Here is a 15307-nt window from a genome sequence, read left to right as displayed (position 1 = left end):
CCTCGTGGCCCTCCCCCACAAGAGCACCCTTCCGCTCATCCTCAGACAGAATTTGCTAAATGCAGTTCAAAGGCAATCAATACATCGCACAGAGAGTTTCCCCACTTTTTTCTAAACAAACGCATTCCTGAGGAGTTAGTTTATTCACAGATTGCCACGAGCGTTAATGACCCCCCGAGTCTTGTTCTGCCAGTCACCCAGATGGCTGTTGATAAAGATTTAGCATCATGTTCTAAGTGTCAGGGCCGTCAGTGGGGCTGAACCATTTGACCAGAAGAAAAAAACGCACAGGGAGCTATTGATTACAGCTTCCCGGTGTCACTTGTTCACCAGGATTTAGGTATTGATGAGGCCGCGAGTGAAAACAAGCCCTCTCCCTTGTGGGCTGCTACCACAAGAACAAAGGCGAAGTTGGAAAAAATATTCAGCCAGCACCAGAATCAGAGGGATTCCATTATTGATTGCAAGGCCCCTTCGTGTTATTTTTGTTGGAGACAAATCTATGGGTTTGGAAGTTTTATAGCACTTGAGAAACAGTCTGTGTAAGTGACGGATTCGGTATTGGATGAATTAGATTTCACGGCGTGAAGATTTCAATGCAGCTGTGATATTATGAGCTGCTTGGTTATTGATAAAAATTACATTTTATGCAGTACAGGCTTTCAAGAAGAGGGTGTAGAGGGTATGGATCCTTTGAAATGTCCATAGGGCGCAAATACATTTTGGCGGCCTTGGTTATCTTCGTCGTCTGAGATCCGCCACCAAAGTTAACACGGACAGAAGCGGTGCTCCCTGCCTCTTGTGTAAAAATCGTGCGTCTTTGGCAAGCGACCTGCTGTCCCGCAGTTGCTGCCCAAGATGAAGCCTGGCCGGGGCGGTGGCCGTCACTGCCTTTCCACGGGAGTAGGGCTGTGGTCTGTGGGACACACGGAGCAGGGAGGAAAATCAGAGCCCGCCCGTGAAGTCAGCGTTGGGTGGGGAAATTGAATCGGTACCTAAAAACATCTGTGAAACTAGCTCGAATCTTTATCAGTCAAAACTTGAGTTTCACGTTGTTGTGTCCTCGAAGCAATTATTAATGTGACTCTTTATTGTATTGATAAAAGCCCTCAATCAAAGTCAATATTCCAGACTTGAAACGTTGTGATTCTCCCCCCAAGATGACAGGGATGATAGGCTGCTTGCGGGACGGGGCGGCAGCGGGAGCTTTCCCGGTGTGTGAAATGGCACAGACGGGAAGCCAGCTCTCCCCAGACCCGCCCTGACCCTGTGACTTGTCCTTAGATCCCCTGAGACTGCATGCGTTCCCATGGCAACCCAAACTTGCAGTCAGAATGGGGACTGGTCTGTGATGCGGGAGAAGTTAGGTTCTCAGCATCCGAGCCAGGTTACCCACAAGGCCAGCGATCCCCCTCGGGCAGCTGGTGGAGAGGCCATGTGCAGGCGCCGGGTTCCGCCCCCGCTGGGCTGGACTCCCCTCCTTGCCCCTAAACTGCCGTGGGAACTTGGGCAGGAAATGTAACCCAAGGCCGACCGTGCCTGGCCTGAGGCTTGTTGGAGGCTGTGTGATGTGCCACAGCGGGCACAGGCCACGTTCTCCCTGGTGGTGTCGTTGAGTGCTGGGTCCGGGATGGGACTGGGGACCGTGCCCTCTGCCCAGAGACAGGTGTGGCTCGGGGCCTACTGGGGGGCACTCTAGGCGGGTTGTTTTGTGTGACGGGCTGAGGTGGGTGCACGGCCACAGGGCGGCTAGACGCCATGAGAAGAGACCCCAGGTACGTGTGTTCAGCCACTTTCCTAGAAACTCAGCTGACTGGTGGCTGGTCGCTGGTCGTTTTGTCCAAATCGGGTCTTTGGAGTTGGAGCTTGGGGGTAGGGGACGTGAATCTTCTCTCTGTTGAGCTGCAGACTTAGTAGAGGGACTCTGAGAAACTCTCACCCTTCAGGGCCCTGCAGGAGTGGCCGTTTTTCCTTGCAGGACATTTGGAGCACGATAGCCACATGTGAGTGCACGGAGAGGGGCTGGGGACAGCAGGTCTGGGGCTTCAGGAGGTGAGGCAGGATGGGAGCTGAGTGGTCCCTGGGTACCACCCGGCTCCCTTCCAGGGTGGGGTCCGCTGGGGGTCTGTCTCCAGAGCGGGGCCAGTTCCTATAGCCGTGCTGGCTGGCTGTTCACGGAGCACTGCTGTGATCTGCACAACAATGAGAACCGTCACCCTAGCATGTCCTGGGCCTTCCGTGACTGACCACCCACGTCCCTGCACCCCAGTCAAGATGCAGCCACTTAGGAATGAGGGCTGTTTTACCCGGGACCCCTGGGCAGACCATCTCCTGAGAGGTTTGAACTCTGCTGAGAATCCACCAGATGTCCTGTCCTGGGAAGTCTTGGGTTCTGAGTAACTGCTTGTCGGGGCCTTTAAGCAAAATGACCATTCATGCCCCAGAGCCCCCACTGTGGGAACACGGTGTGCCCCCTGCAGTTGGCATGCTCTAAATAGTGCCCACTGGCCACCAGCAACTTGAGACAGGCTCCTGTCCACTCTGGCTTTAAGGGGCCTAAGTTCCTTCCCTTTCTTTTCCTCCTGTGTCCTGGGCCAGCTGTGCAGTGGAGAAAGGACAGCAGGGAATTAGCTTTATTCAAATAAAAGCTCAGCTCGAGAGGTGCTGTGGCCACAGTGGGCTTCCCAGGAATTCTGGCTGGAATGAGCCCCCCTTCCCTGTTACCAGCCCCAGCAGAGGCAGGTGCTGACGACATCTGTGCTGCGGGGCAGACAGGTCCCCTCGCAGGACCCCACCTGGTGCCGGGCATTCCCGTGCCTTCCTCCCAGGATGGCTGGTCGGGGAGTCCTCCCTGCCTCGGGCCGGGGGTAAAGGATGCGGTGGCGGGTCCCTTCTTCCGGTGGGTGTCCCACCCCATGGAAATCCAAAGCAGGGGCAAGGCGCACTGTGCCCACCCTCCACAGTGGACTCCGTCCTGAGAACAGACCCTGAGCAGGTCTGCCAGCGGACATCCTTGGAGCTCCTGTCTGTGCAGCCCAGGCCAGTGGCGGGACGACCCAGGCGCTCCCCTGGGGACCGCTGCTGAAAGGGACCCCCCCTACCCTTGGGGAGGACAGAGGTCTTCTCTGCTGGGAGAATTGACTACAGGGAGTGTGTTAGATGGGATTGTTGGCCTGCGTGTGGCTGCAGGAATAACGAACCACCCATGTGACCGTGGTCCCGACTCGAATCCAGGACCTGTGAGCTCTGGTATCCAGTTTGGGATGTGGAGGACCAGACACCCATGGGTCTGCCCTGTGCCGGCCCCAGGCAAGGGCAGAAGGACTGCAGGGCACGGGGGGGAAGAGTCCTGTCCTTGGGCATCAGGGTGTGGTAGGGAGACCTGCCTGCGATGTGGGCCCTCCTCCTCCGGGGCTGCAGGCCAGCCTGCCTTCCTCCGGGACTAGTATCGCAGCATGTCGAGCTGCCGGTAAGTTGGATTGGCAGGGTTTGGTGAAGGCCCTGGGTGCGCAGAGCCCAGCCCTCACTTCCGTTTCCTGGTGTGTCCCAGTGACGCACGGCACCCAGACAGCCGTCACCGTCCCTGGTCCTGGCAGTGGGTCCTTTTAACGGTGGGTTGGCTTCTCTTTGTAGGATTGTATTTGGATTTTCATCATGAGGTGGTCTTGCTTTTAGTGAAGTCGTTGTGTTGATTAAGCACCTGACTCCTCCGTCTGTCTCCAGAGGTGGGCGCACAGGGAGGCCCCAGCGCCCTGGGGAGGGCTGCGGGTGGGCACGGCCCCGGTCTCGGTCTCGAGTCCTCAGGGATGCTGTTGGCCAGCCTCTCCCAGTCCAGGTATCCAGGGGCCAGATGGTGGCAGCGGCTGCTCAGGTGAGAACAGACGAGGACTAGAGTTTCTCAGACTTCCAAGTATCCCGGGATTAAGGAAGGGAGACGCACTCCCAGTGCAATGCAGAGCATGAAGCAGGTCGGCAAACCTTCCCTATGAAGGGCCTGGTGGTAAATACTTTGTTCTGCAACAGCAGCCCCAGACAACATGGCTGTGTTCCAATAAAACTTTATTTACAAAAGCAGGTGGGGACTGTACCAGTTTGCCACATTTTTCCGGTGCCTTGCGTGAGTATGGTCTTCCCTGAAGGTTCCTGTCACTTCTCGAAATGTTTGCGAATTTTACCTACCGCCCCGTAACTTGGAAATGTGATTTTGAAATTTGTAAGCAATACGCCGCAAATTACTTACCAAAGACAGTTTTCTCCTTCCGAATGTTGGTATAAAGGGATTCTCTGGAAAATGCCGTTCATTTGCCTTGGAGCGTCGTGTCTGTCCTCGGCCCGTGCCGAGACCCCCAGAGACCAAGGGGTGCACAGCGCCGAGGCAGCCAGCCGGGGGCCTGCATGTCACTGTGGTCAAGGGCCTTGCTCTGGATGCCGAGAGACCTTGCGGGCCCCGAGCCCAGACTGACAGGGTCGCCTCTCTGTCTTGCAGCTTCCCATCCTCATCCCGTGCCACAGAGTGGTCTGCAGCAGTGGAGCCGTGGGCAACTACTCCGCAGGCCGGGCCACGAAGGAGTGGCTTCTCGCCCACGAGGGCCGCCTGGCAGAGAAGCCGAGCTGTCCGGGAGGCTCCCGTGGGGGTGGCATCCCCCACCCCCAGCCTGCTGGCGGAACGGAGGACTTGTGGGAGTAAATACTTGAGTGACACATAAAGGTTCTAGCACATTGGAGGTGGTCTGTGCGGTATTAAAAGACCTGAACGTGTCCTGGGGGACATAGCGTGTGTGCCTTTTCTTGTTTCCACATTTTACGGCAGAGTGAGTTCAGAGGACTGGCCGTTGTTCATCGTTTGTTTCTCTCTCACACCGTCGTCGTTCCATTTCTAATGTCTGTTAACACAGGGATAAGAAAGTGGGGGGCCCGGCAAGCCTGAGAGCCACCGTCCTCCGGGCAGGTGGGAGCATCCGGCACCCGCCAGGGCCCTGGCCCCCCCGACGCAGGCCTGTCCCCCTGAGAAGCTGGCCTCCCCGGCTCCCCTCTCTGCTTAGCCATTGAGGCTGCCGGGACGGTGTCTCCAGCTCAGGCCTTCCTGAGGGAGGCCCGGCCGCGGAAACCAGTGCTCATGGAGGTTTCCTAGCGATGTTCTTCTCACCGCCAGAAAACCAGTGCAGGATGCACACACTTTGGGTTGTATCGGTTGAATGGAAAAGAACCACTTACCAAAGTGATTTGGGAAAAGAAGTAGCTCCTTGAGATGAGTTTGGTCTAAATGGCTCCTTCCCGAGGGCGGAGGGTGGAGGGTCTTCCTCGGGCCCTAGCCCCTCTCCTGCCGCTGCTGACCTTTGTGCGCTCCAAATGGAAGGTGACGATAGAGCCTAAGAGTCAGAGGTCACACAAGAAGGGGGGGGTCTGCTCCTGTCGCTGGCAGCAGAGAAGAGTGTTTCCAACCACGTGCCACCGTCCGATGCTTCATTATCCCGTTGTCATTTTCTCTTTGTAATTAACCGTACCTGAGAAACACAAGGGAAACTTGCAGCTATGCATGTGGATAAATAAGAATAGAGCGTATGATGTATGGAGAAAATAAACTCCACCCTACTGTGCAGGAGAGAGCTGTATTTTTGTCAGGGGTTCCTGTGACAACGCAAACCCCAGCAGGGAAGCTCAGGTGCTTTGTATGTGTCACCGAGAGCCTGGGTAAATATACAGCCTGTAATGCGCATGGTTTGGGCGTATTTTAAATTCCATGTTACCTTAACGCCGGTAAAGGAACGGTGCCTGATGTAAACAGACTTTAGGCTTTTCTCACCAATTTGCAATTTGTTATATCCTTTTATTCTGTCAACCAAATTCTGGGTCTTTCCCCTCAAAAATAAAGTGGTAGGACCATTACTGCATCACCTTCTGATTTCCATCCTTCTCCCTGCTGCTGTCTCAAAGCCCGCCGTCCGGCGCCCGCAGTGGCCACGTGGAGGTCTGATTTCCGGACAGGCCGCGGGGCCACCTTGCTTCGCCGAGCCCCTTGGCAAGCTTCGACAGCTGTAAGCACGCCCTCCCGGCGTCTCCGCGTGTGAGCAGAGGGGCCCGTTTCTGTGTTTCTGACGTGTTGGGAAGGCGAGTGGGGGTCCGGGGTGCACTTTGCATTTGGGGACTGTGGAAGTGGTTGTGTTGTAAATTCTGCGAGGAAAATGCTTTTCTCCAGGAACTGACAGTCACCAAGAAATGCGGTCGTGCTCTGCCCTGAACGGGCCGGAAAACCGCGGTCCTCACAGGCAGGAGCTCTGGCCTCGCTGGCCCGGGTGTGGGTTTCGTCTGAGTGCTTTCCAATAGAGGGCACCATAGCAGTGCACTAGGCTGTGGTCGGGAGACCCCCAGTCGCCACGTCTGTCTGAGGACAGACTTGAGAGTGGGGGCAGAGGGAGCTCTGCGATCGGCTCTGTGCCGGTCCCGCGGAGCACGGGGTGCCGTCGGTGCTGCTGGCAGACCCTGGTGATGCTCCGCGTGTCCCGTGCCGCCCGCATGCCGTGCACCCCAGCCACCTCCCGGGCCAGGAAGGTGAGGGTCCCTGACACGCCGCGTGCCTCCCACCGATCTCCAGATCCCCGGGTGGGCTCCCAGGGAGGGTTCCTGAGTCAGACGGCCACACGCGGGCGTGCCTACAAGGCCCACGTCCCCGGCGGGGCTTGGCCACTTGCGGCCGGGGACCCGCCCATCAGAGCAGACCGAGGTGACCCCGCAGCCCCTCGTGGCCTGGCACCGCCTGCTTGGGCCGTGCCCTTGGTGCAGTACAGACCGCGTCCTGTTTTCTGTCTCCCAGGGCTTCCTCGGCCCTGTCAGAACGGGCCTGATAGATGCCCCGAGGTTCCCGCTGACAGAGGCACGGCCGTGTACCGCTCCAAGGACAAGCTGTGCGGGGGCCCACATGAAAAGCCAGCACAGTTGCCTAGAGCCACTGCTGCTCAAGGTTGCAGTGCGGCTTATGGAAATAAGGAGGAAAAGGAAAGGCACAAAGAAACACAAAAATACTTTCCAAATAAAAAGAAATGTGGAAACAAGAATTAGTCGTGTTCTTCGGCCTCAGCCTCGGGTCCCCTGCACTAACGTGGCGCATGGTACTTTGAACGCAAACACAGAGACCCACAGGGGCGGGACAGCCGGCTCCGTGCAGTGGCCGTTGTTTGCTGTTCTCCCCCGTTTCCAGAGACCAGGACGATGAGAGGTTCGGAGAAAACGGTTGTTTTTGCGGAGCCACGTGCATACGGTACGGATGCCCTTGGCCACGCAGGAGCCGAGGTTTCCAACGGGTGGCTGTGTTCTCCGGTGCCTTCTCCGTGTGGAGAAGCCCCAGGTAAGCCCACCGTCGTCCACCGCGTCCTCTGGCTGCATCGAGGGGCGAAGTGACAGCACGGGTCTGCCGCCGTTGCGCCCAGAGAAGAAACCTCACGGTGTCTTGTGCGGGCAGGGGCTGGAGGGGATGTGGCCGAAGACAGAGCCGCAGACCACATGGGTCGGCTGCTCCCAGTTCTAGATACAAAGGGTGCGGGCAGGGCCCATTCCGGAGAACGCAGGTAAGCTCACCTTGCAAGCGACTTAGTTGGGGCTTTTAATCCTTGTCTGCTTCTTAGCAGAAGCGTTGCTTGAACGGCCTAGAGAGACTGAAGCCGGTTCTAACCCAAATGTCTTTGGGAACAAGTTTTTTTCCAAGTCTCCTGTCTGTACACCGCGTGCTCACACAGTCGCCTCTTTTGGGTGGCCAGGCGTGTCGAGTGCAGGTGTGTTTATGTCAAAACCATCGTTTAACCGGGTCACGAACAACAACGTTGTCCCAGAACTTCCTTCAAAACTGTAATATGGGAACAAAACCCTGTTCAAGGGGGTTGCTTCAAAACCTAAGTGGTGGCTCGATCCAGCGGGTCCCAGTGGGGTCTGCGTGCTGCTCCAGATGTCCTTGTCCTCCCTGCTGTGGGCCCGGCAGGGGCAGGCGGGCACTGCTGGCCGTGTCTCCTGCCATCGGCACCCACAGCCATGACCACAGGCGGCCGCGCCGGCCCCAGCCTCGGCCACGGTTGGAGCAGGTGGGACGTCACAGCCGAATCGACGTGAAGACTGTTCAGAGCTTGCCGGAGATCTTTGTGCGATTTGGGTTTCAGGCCGCACACAGAGGCCTCTGAAGTGACAAATGACTTCACGTGGGACACACAGAAAGAGTTTATTTCACTCAGAACACTGTCCTGTAAGGGCGGGAAACTAAGGCCTTCTCCATGGTCCGAGAGCCGCCATGTCTCTGGGCGTCCCAGTGCGTGGTTTGCGTGTTTTCTTGCTGTTGTGCCGGCGGTGGGGTCACAGAGGGGGATTTAACTTGGCTTGGTCTCCTTCGGCCCGTGTGCGGTTGCTTTCTCGTTCGCCAGCGTTTGATGGAGAGTTTGTGTTTAGGAAACTGAAGTTCACATCAATTTTGCCCGTTATCAGTTTGAAAGACGTGGAGATTTAAATGGAACCCTGCCATGCAGCCCCTGTCTGTCTGTCCGTCCGTCTGTCTGAAGGAAAGGGGGTGACAGTTGAAAGGCAGGCCCAGAGCCTGGAGAAAGTGCAGGTCCCGACGCGTCTGTGAGCGGCTGAGGGCAGCTGTGCAGGGTCCGCGGACGCCGTGGCTCCAGCTGCCGACAGACGAGCACGTCTGGCCTCCATCAGCCGGCCGGCTCCGCGGGCTGGGGGGCGAGGCGCAGGCCAGGGGCCCGGACAGCAAGGCGCTGCGGGACGCAGAGCCCAGCCTGATGAAAGGACGTCGTTAACGAGTCTTTAAAGTTGTCTCAGTGTTTTTTCATGGAAAAAAGCCACAAGAAGAAGATTCCGCATGGACGCTAGTTAAGATCGATCACGAAAAATGCGGCACTGGGGTCATAGGGCACCTTCACAGAGCCTCGTGTTCAGCACCCTGTTCTGAGCTGCCTTCCTGGGTTCCTGGTGAGCGGAGCTCGTCTGTGGGTGTCGGTGCTCAGCCGGACCAGGGGCCCCGCATCTGAGGACGTGAGAAGGAGCTTCAGTGCCCTCATCATTGTGAACTCTGGTGCCACTGGGGCAGAGATGACTGCTGGCTGCCAGCCATCCTGGGGATCGCTCTGCACGGCTTTTCCTCATATGTGTGGTTCCTGCCCACACACACCCTTCCTGGGGCGAGGGGTGCGAGGGGCACAGGAGAGAGGCCAGGGACTTTGTCTCCCCTCTTTCCTTGCCTCTCAGAGGTGGAGTCCAACCCCCCTCCCCCCCGGCGGGCACACCACCGCACACACACACACACCTGAGGCTTTCCTTAAGTCTCCCGCTACACGTCACTTCTGTTTGGTTCCCAAACATGAGCAACATGTTTGCTTCCAGATTGGTTTGTTGACTTAAATTAAGAAAAACCCAGCTGGAGAAAATATCAGTGTCCAAACATTAAGCAACATGTGATACTGTGCAAAAAGTCTTGCTTTTGCATGTTTTGATGGCCATGGCTCCCAGAAGAAGTGGATGCCTGTGTGAGGCTCTTGGCAGGCAGTGCAGGAGCAGGTATGCAGGGCTGGGCTGCACTCCCCGGCAGGCGGTTTGGGCCCCGGGCCCTGTGGGAAAGCCCTGGAGCCTGGGGCACCCCCAGCCCCAGGCACATCTCCGAGGGACCTTCAGAGGGGAGTCTGAATCTGTGCCCAGGAAGGAAGGGCCAGCCCTGGCCATCTTTGGGATTTAATCAGTCGAGAGCCCGAGAGAGCAGGCTAGAGAGCCCTGACCACCCGCTCACCTGGCAACCACACGAGGGGCATCCTGTGCCGTGTGCAACCCACCAGGTGAGGGAGGCCCACGGGACAGAGGAGGCTGGGGGCTGGGCTGAGCTCACAGCCCTTGTGGATGGGTTCCTTTGGGGAGTGAGACAGACCCCCCACCCCCCCGGCAGTGTTAAACTTGTGACAGCTTGGAGATCCTTCCAGATATAGATCCTTCCAGATAAGCGTGCGGTGCTCCTGCTGAACGCAGATCCTCAGTGCCAGATGGTTCTAGTCCAGCCAGAGCAAGCTCGACCTGGGCCCGGCACGTTCTCCGGATGCTTCCTTCAAAGGCCTTGCTTTGCTCTTTTGAGTCCCAAAGAGGGGAAGTACTCTGAGCAGAAACCTCTGTGTGAGAGGCCGCGTCTGGGCAGAGCCCTCACCGTTGTGGCTGCTGCGCTTACCCCGCTGGAGCGGCCCTTCTTGGATGTCCTGTGGGCCTCCCTGCAGCCGCCTCCCCTGAGGACCTTCCCCCGTAACCGGGAACGTCTGTGTCCTCTTGTTCACACCTGTCTGAGTGCCGACTGCGGGGACCTGGCCCTTCCCCGCTTCTGTGTTCTCGCTGCTCCGGGTGGGCCTTCCGGATCCATCTTTCCTCCTCTTGTCCTTCAGGTGTTGCTGAGTTCCTGTCGCACTTGCTGTGCTCTGCAGGGCGTCTGCATCCGGGGATGGGGTCACACTGTGTATCCCTGGACACAGCCCACAGCTCCCAGCACCCCCCAGGCAGTCCCCCCACCCCCGGAAGGAGGTGGTGGGGCGGGGCTGCTTCGGCCCCATTGCTCTCATCAGCAAGAGTCGAGAGCGGGGTCCTGGGCACGTTGAAAGACGAGGGCAGGAACGTGAGCCGGGGGACAGCCCGTGAGCTGGGAAGAGGGCTGTGACTTGGCAGGCACGTGAACCCATACCTGCCATCTGGATGCACCGGCCTGGGGAGCCCACCCTTTGCTGTACTCAAGTTCAAACCTAGTATGGGCAAGTGTTCCTAGGATGTTCTCTTCACGGTAGTTCTGCTCTTTCTAGAATTTCAGTATTCTCCCTCAAGTGGTCTTCTGTACCACAATTTAGACCATTTTTCTTGGGAAAAGGGCTTTCGTGGCTTCACAGGCTTTGGCTGTGATCCTCTCTTCCTATGCAGCCTCCCCAGGTGACCCTGCCCTGATGACCCCATCAAATGTGCGGGACAGCTTAAGTCTGGGCTCACAGGTTACTCGCCTCAGCTGAGACCCTTGCTGAAGAGGGCAGAGCAGTAGCCGTGACCACACTGTCCACCTTACTGGCCCCGTCAGAGTCTCCAGTCAGGTGAGGTGGATGGAAGAAAAGTCCTGAGCCAGAAATGGAACATTCTAGAACATTCTGGAGCCAGCTCCCCCAGAGCCGGTGGAAGAGCTGTTGGCTGGAAGTCAGTCTGGTCGTGGAATGAAGAGGCCACCCAGGCCCTGCACACAGGTGCAGACAGCCTCCCACTTTGGGGTGGGAGGGCAGTGCCTTCCAGAGACCCTGTTCCGCTGTGGGTGGTCCTCAGAGCCCCCGGGCCCCATGCCAGTGGGTCCCCATCCCTCTCCTGGGACACAGCAGCAGGCTGTGGTTCCTCCCTTCTCCCCAGCAGAGGCCCTCCGTCTTTGTGTTCGCCATCCTCCAGCCGTGCCTGGGAGCATCTTAGCCTGGCCAATGGCTACACCCAGGGCAGAGAGTGGGCCCAGAGTGTCCCAGCCCCTGACCCTGTGCCTTCAGAGGTCACGGAGCCCCAGTCCACTGAACACATGACCTCGCCCAGACACACAGCCTCCACCTCTGTGAGGACAGTGTCTGCAGATGTCCGTGCCAACCTTGAACTGGGTGGAACAGGCGTCTGGAAAGGAGAGAGGAGGCCCCCAAGGAGGGCTGTGCCCAGGAACCACAGTCTGTTCCTCAGGACCCCTCCTGGCCACCAGAGGATGTGTCTGTTCCAGGTGGCGTGCAGATGGTCCAGCCTCACCGCCCGGACGTGGAAAGGCCTGGGGCGGCGTGGCCCTCGGGTAAGTGTGGGGATCAGGGAGCAGCCCGTGCAGATCATCACTCCTCGGCCCCCATGCACAGGTACTCTGGGTTCAGGTGGCATAAACCAGCCCCGCCAGCGAGGCACTGGCTGCACGTGGCATTCTGCTGGGACTGCCCATGAGCATGGTCTCCCCAGAACCTACGGGCCAGCACGTGCCGGGCCCGCCCTGCACCCCACTGCCTCTCAGACCTCAGCAGAGCCCCCTGGGTGTGCGCCCAGCCACACAACTCAGACACACGGCTCCCGGCTTCCTCTGCCAGGCAGGCTCTCGTGTCCCTGTCACCCATGGCCACTCTGCCCCTTCTCCCAGGAGGTGGGGTCCGCGTGGACCTCCCTGCAGGAGTGCTCCCCTCAGAATGCTCTGCCCCCTGTGCCCCACCCTGGGGAGGCCTCCCAAGACACCTGCTGGGACAGCCAGCTCTCCATCCTCTGTCCTGTCCTTTCCCTCCAAGCACAGCCACCGTTTTGCCAAGGATTGCTTGTCTGTCTGCTCATAGGCTGAGCAGAGCTCCTGGGGACAGCAAGGCCTGGACGCCGGCCCCAGGCCCGCAGGCAAGGCCATCCTCTACCTGCCACCCCAATCAGCAGAGCCTCAATTCACCCGGAGCTGCCCATGCCTCACGCTTTGGCACCATAGTCCCTGCCCCACCCCGCCCCACCCTCTGCCAACAGCCTTTCCTGGCACAGACCTCCGTCTCCTACCTGCTTCCTAACCTTTCTTGAGCCCAGCAGATCCCACAGCCCACGTTCCATGAGCTGGTAGAGACAGGCTCTACCTTGAATAGAGCTGATCCCACTGCTTCCTCTGTCCTCCAGGTAGGGAAACAGGCCCAAGGTTTCAGGACTTGTCTAAGGCTACAGGCAAGTGCATTGCAGAGCCAGAAGAGGGACTTGGGGGGGAGAACAGAACCAAGGAAGGCATGGTCAGCACCCAACCTGATGCAGGCAGGTCCTCGGGGTGGAGTTTGCACAGCAGCCAGGATGGGGCTCACCTTGGAGAGACTGTCCCATGTGACAGCCCAGAAGACTCTCCAGGCCACATAAAAGTAAAGGTAGTAGTAACAGAATCATCCCTCCAAAGAAACAGGAGTGGTGGAGGATGTTCCTCAAAGTTGTGCTTATGATACTAAAAAAGGAATCACTCTAACGGTCCATCAGTAAGAGACCGGGTCAAATCCGTCGGGATGTTGATTCGGGAAGGGGTGAGGTGTTTAGCCTCAGCCTCTGTGTATCTTCCTGGACGGCCCGCCTCTGGCGCAGGGAAGGAAAGTTGGCACAAAGCCTCACAGTGTATGTACCTGCCCCAAGAAGAAGGGGCTGGAAGGTTCTACTGTGTGTGCGTGACCGCTTTCTCTGCAGAAGGGGTCTTCTGAGCCCCTTCCTCACACCAGGGGCTACACTGGTGTGATTGGGGGCATGTGTGACTTCTGCAAGGAGGGAGAGAGGAGCCATTCTCAGTGTTTTGGAAACTCAAGAGCCCTGGTATCTGCAATTCCCGCCTAGTGCTGTGGGCGCCGCCCTGTGACCCCCAGCCTCTCCGAGAACCTCTAGAACCCAAGTGGAGACCCCACAGGAGGGATTTGGCTCCTGACAGCCCCCTGGGTCTGGGCCCACAACGTGGTAGAGACAGGCTGACAGAGGACCCTGTGTTCCTCAGGAAGTAAGTTCTCCATTTGAAGAGGGTGTTCCCAAGGAAGTTTCCAGCAGTGTTTCTATTAATTTTTGCTTGCTTTCCTGGAAAAAGCACAGGATCCAAGGAGAAGTGACATTTGAAATGTCTGGTTCATAGAAGGGGTGGGCACAGCTATGCTATGCCAGCCCCCACGGGCTGTCTTCAAGGGACAGTCACAGTCCTGATGAGACATTGTGAAGCAGTGCTTGTAGGCCAGAGTCCATAACGTGGAGGGAACAGCTGTCTGTCCCCAGCCCAAAAGAATGGGAGCACCTTACGTTTGGCCAAGGGCTCTCTTTCTTAGGGTTTTAATGGCTTAACTTACCTACACTAGGCCCTGTGGGAGCAGATCACAGGGGCAGCAGACTCCTAGGTGGAGATTAGTGTCTCCCCACCAGCTTTCTTGGCTCGAGTCAGGCCTCAGCCCTGGCAGAGGGGGGGTGCAGGTACACGGGAGGATCTGGAGAGGGCTCCGCCTGGGTGCATTCTGATTTACGTACCTGCTTTTCCATCCCGTCTCCTGAGGCTGTGCCAACTCCCCCAAGAGCCTGGCTCAGGGGCCCCGAGGGAAGCCGTGGGTGACAGGGGACTTTTCTTGCTGGCATCAGAGCCTTGGGGGACACCAGCGGGTCTGTGCTGCACAGTTGCATGCATTGGGCACATGCCTCAGGAATGGGGAGGAGCTGTTTTCTTGGGCATGATTCCTCGAGATTCTGGTGTCATCATTGGTTCTGTCCAGAGTGTGGCTTTCGAGTTCCAGAGTGGCAGAGAATGTGTCTGATAGGGAATTTGGAAATCACCACCCAGCATCATTTACTTCCCAGCTGGCTTCCGAAAGCAGCAGTGGATGAACATTACCAGAAAACCCTGGCTGGCCAGAGCTGGTCCCGGCACCACGCGGGGCTGACCAGGGGTACGGGGGTGCTGGGGTGCTGGCAAGAGGCCCTCACTCATCCACCACCTCCACGGGGCCCTGGGGCGGGTCCTTGCCAACTGCACGTGGCCATGCCGATCCCCAGGGCCACCTCGGGAGCCTGCCCTGGTCCGGGGCCTCCTCGCGGGCATTTATGTGCAGACACCTGAAGGCCAGGGGGGAAGGGGTGTAAAGCAAGACACCATCTGAGCGGAGAAGGGGCCCGAGCACAAGGGCCCACAGCCGGGAGCATCGGAGGGGGTGGTGGCGGTACAGACATTGGGACAGAACAACTAAAATCTCGTTAATCAGCTTATCGCATGAGGGCAGGAGGCATTTTCCCCTGTTTCTCAATGCGTTTTATAAAACAGAAGCTGTCAACAGTGGAAGATGTGAAAGGCAGGGATGTGCCAGCCTCATTGCTTCCTGCACTGGAAGCCTGTGACTCTGCTGCTTTTCCCAGAAACAGGTGCGTCCAGAGCAGTGGCCAAGAACCGCCTGGGGTCCACGTCCCCGCCCTCGCCACTGCCTCGGCCCCCCCTGCAGACCACGAAGGACCCGCCCCATCTCTGACTCTGGGTGACTACAAGGGCTGAGACAGAGGTAGGCAGCATGGTGCCTGGCGGGCAGGGGGGACATTCAGCTAAGAACTTTATAATTTTGTTAGAATAAACTATTACAGGGTTGCTTGAGTGGCTCAGGGGGTTGAATGGCCGACTTCGGCTCAGGTCATGATCTCGTGGTCCGCGAGTTTGAGCCCCGTGTCAGGCTCTGTGCTGACAGCTGGGAGCCTGGAGCCCGCTTCTGTTTCTGTGTCTCCCTCTCTCTCTGCCCCTTCCCTGCTCATACTCTCTCTCTGTCTCTCAAAAATGAATAAAGTTAAAAAAAATTTT

General features: G+C 57.8%; 1 protein-coding gene and 1 long non-coding RNA gene across 9 annotated transcripts in view; both read left to right on the top strand.

The window, feature by feature from the left end:
• The window catches only part of MGMT (O-6-methylguanine-DNA methyltransferase), a 297215-nt gene extending 292447 nt beyond the window's left edge, over positions 1-4768 (top strand). For 7 of the 8 annotated variants that reach the window (XM_078434973.2, XM_078434979.2, XM_078434975.2 and 4 more), the window contains one exon: positions 4487-4768. In XM_078434973.2, coding sequence (XP_078291099.2) covers positions 4487-4687 — 201 coding nt within the window. In that variant the 3' untranslated portion in view covers positions 4688-4768. The remainder of the gene's footprint in view (positions 1-4486) is intronic. The other variant, XR_013550598.2, reaches the window with a different exon arrangement.
• Positions 4769-13192: 8424 nt separating this feature from the next.
• LOC132684752 (uncharacterized) overlaps positions 13193-15307 on the top strand; it is a 57923-nt gene continuing 55808 nt past the window's right edge. The window contains exon 1 of the long non-coding RNA XR_013550604.2: positions 13193-15017. This is a non-coding gene — a long non-coding RNA (uncharacterized LOC132684752). The remainder of the gene's footprint in view (positions 15018-15307) is intronic.

The sequence above is a fragment of the Panthera onca genome, chromosome D2 (assembly GCF_046562875.1).
Source record: "Panthera onca isolate mPanOnc1 chromosome D2, mPanOnc1 haplotype 2, whole genome shotgun sequence".
Taxonomy (NCBI): Eukaryota; Metazoa; Chordata; class Mammalia; order Carnivora; family Felidae; genus Panthera; species Panthera onca.
The sequence above is the reverse complement of the archived record's forward strand: the minus strand, read 5'-3'. Positions and strand labels throughout refer to the sequence as shown.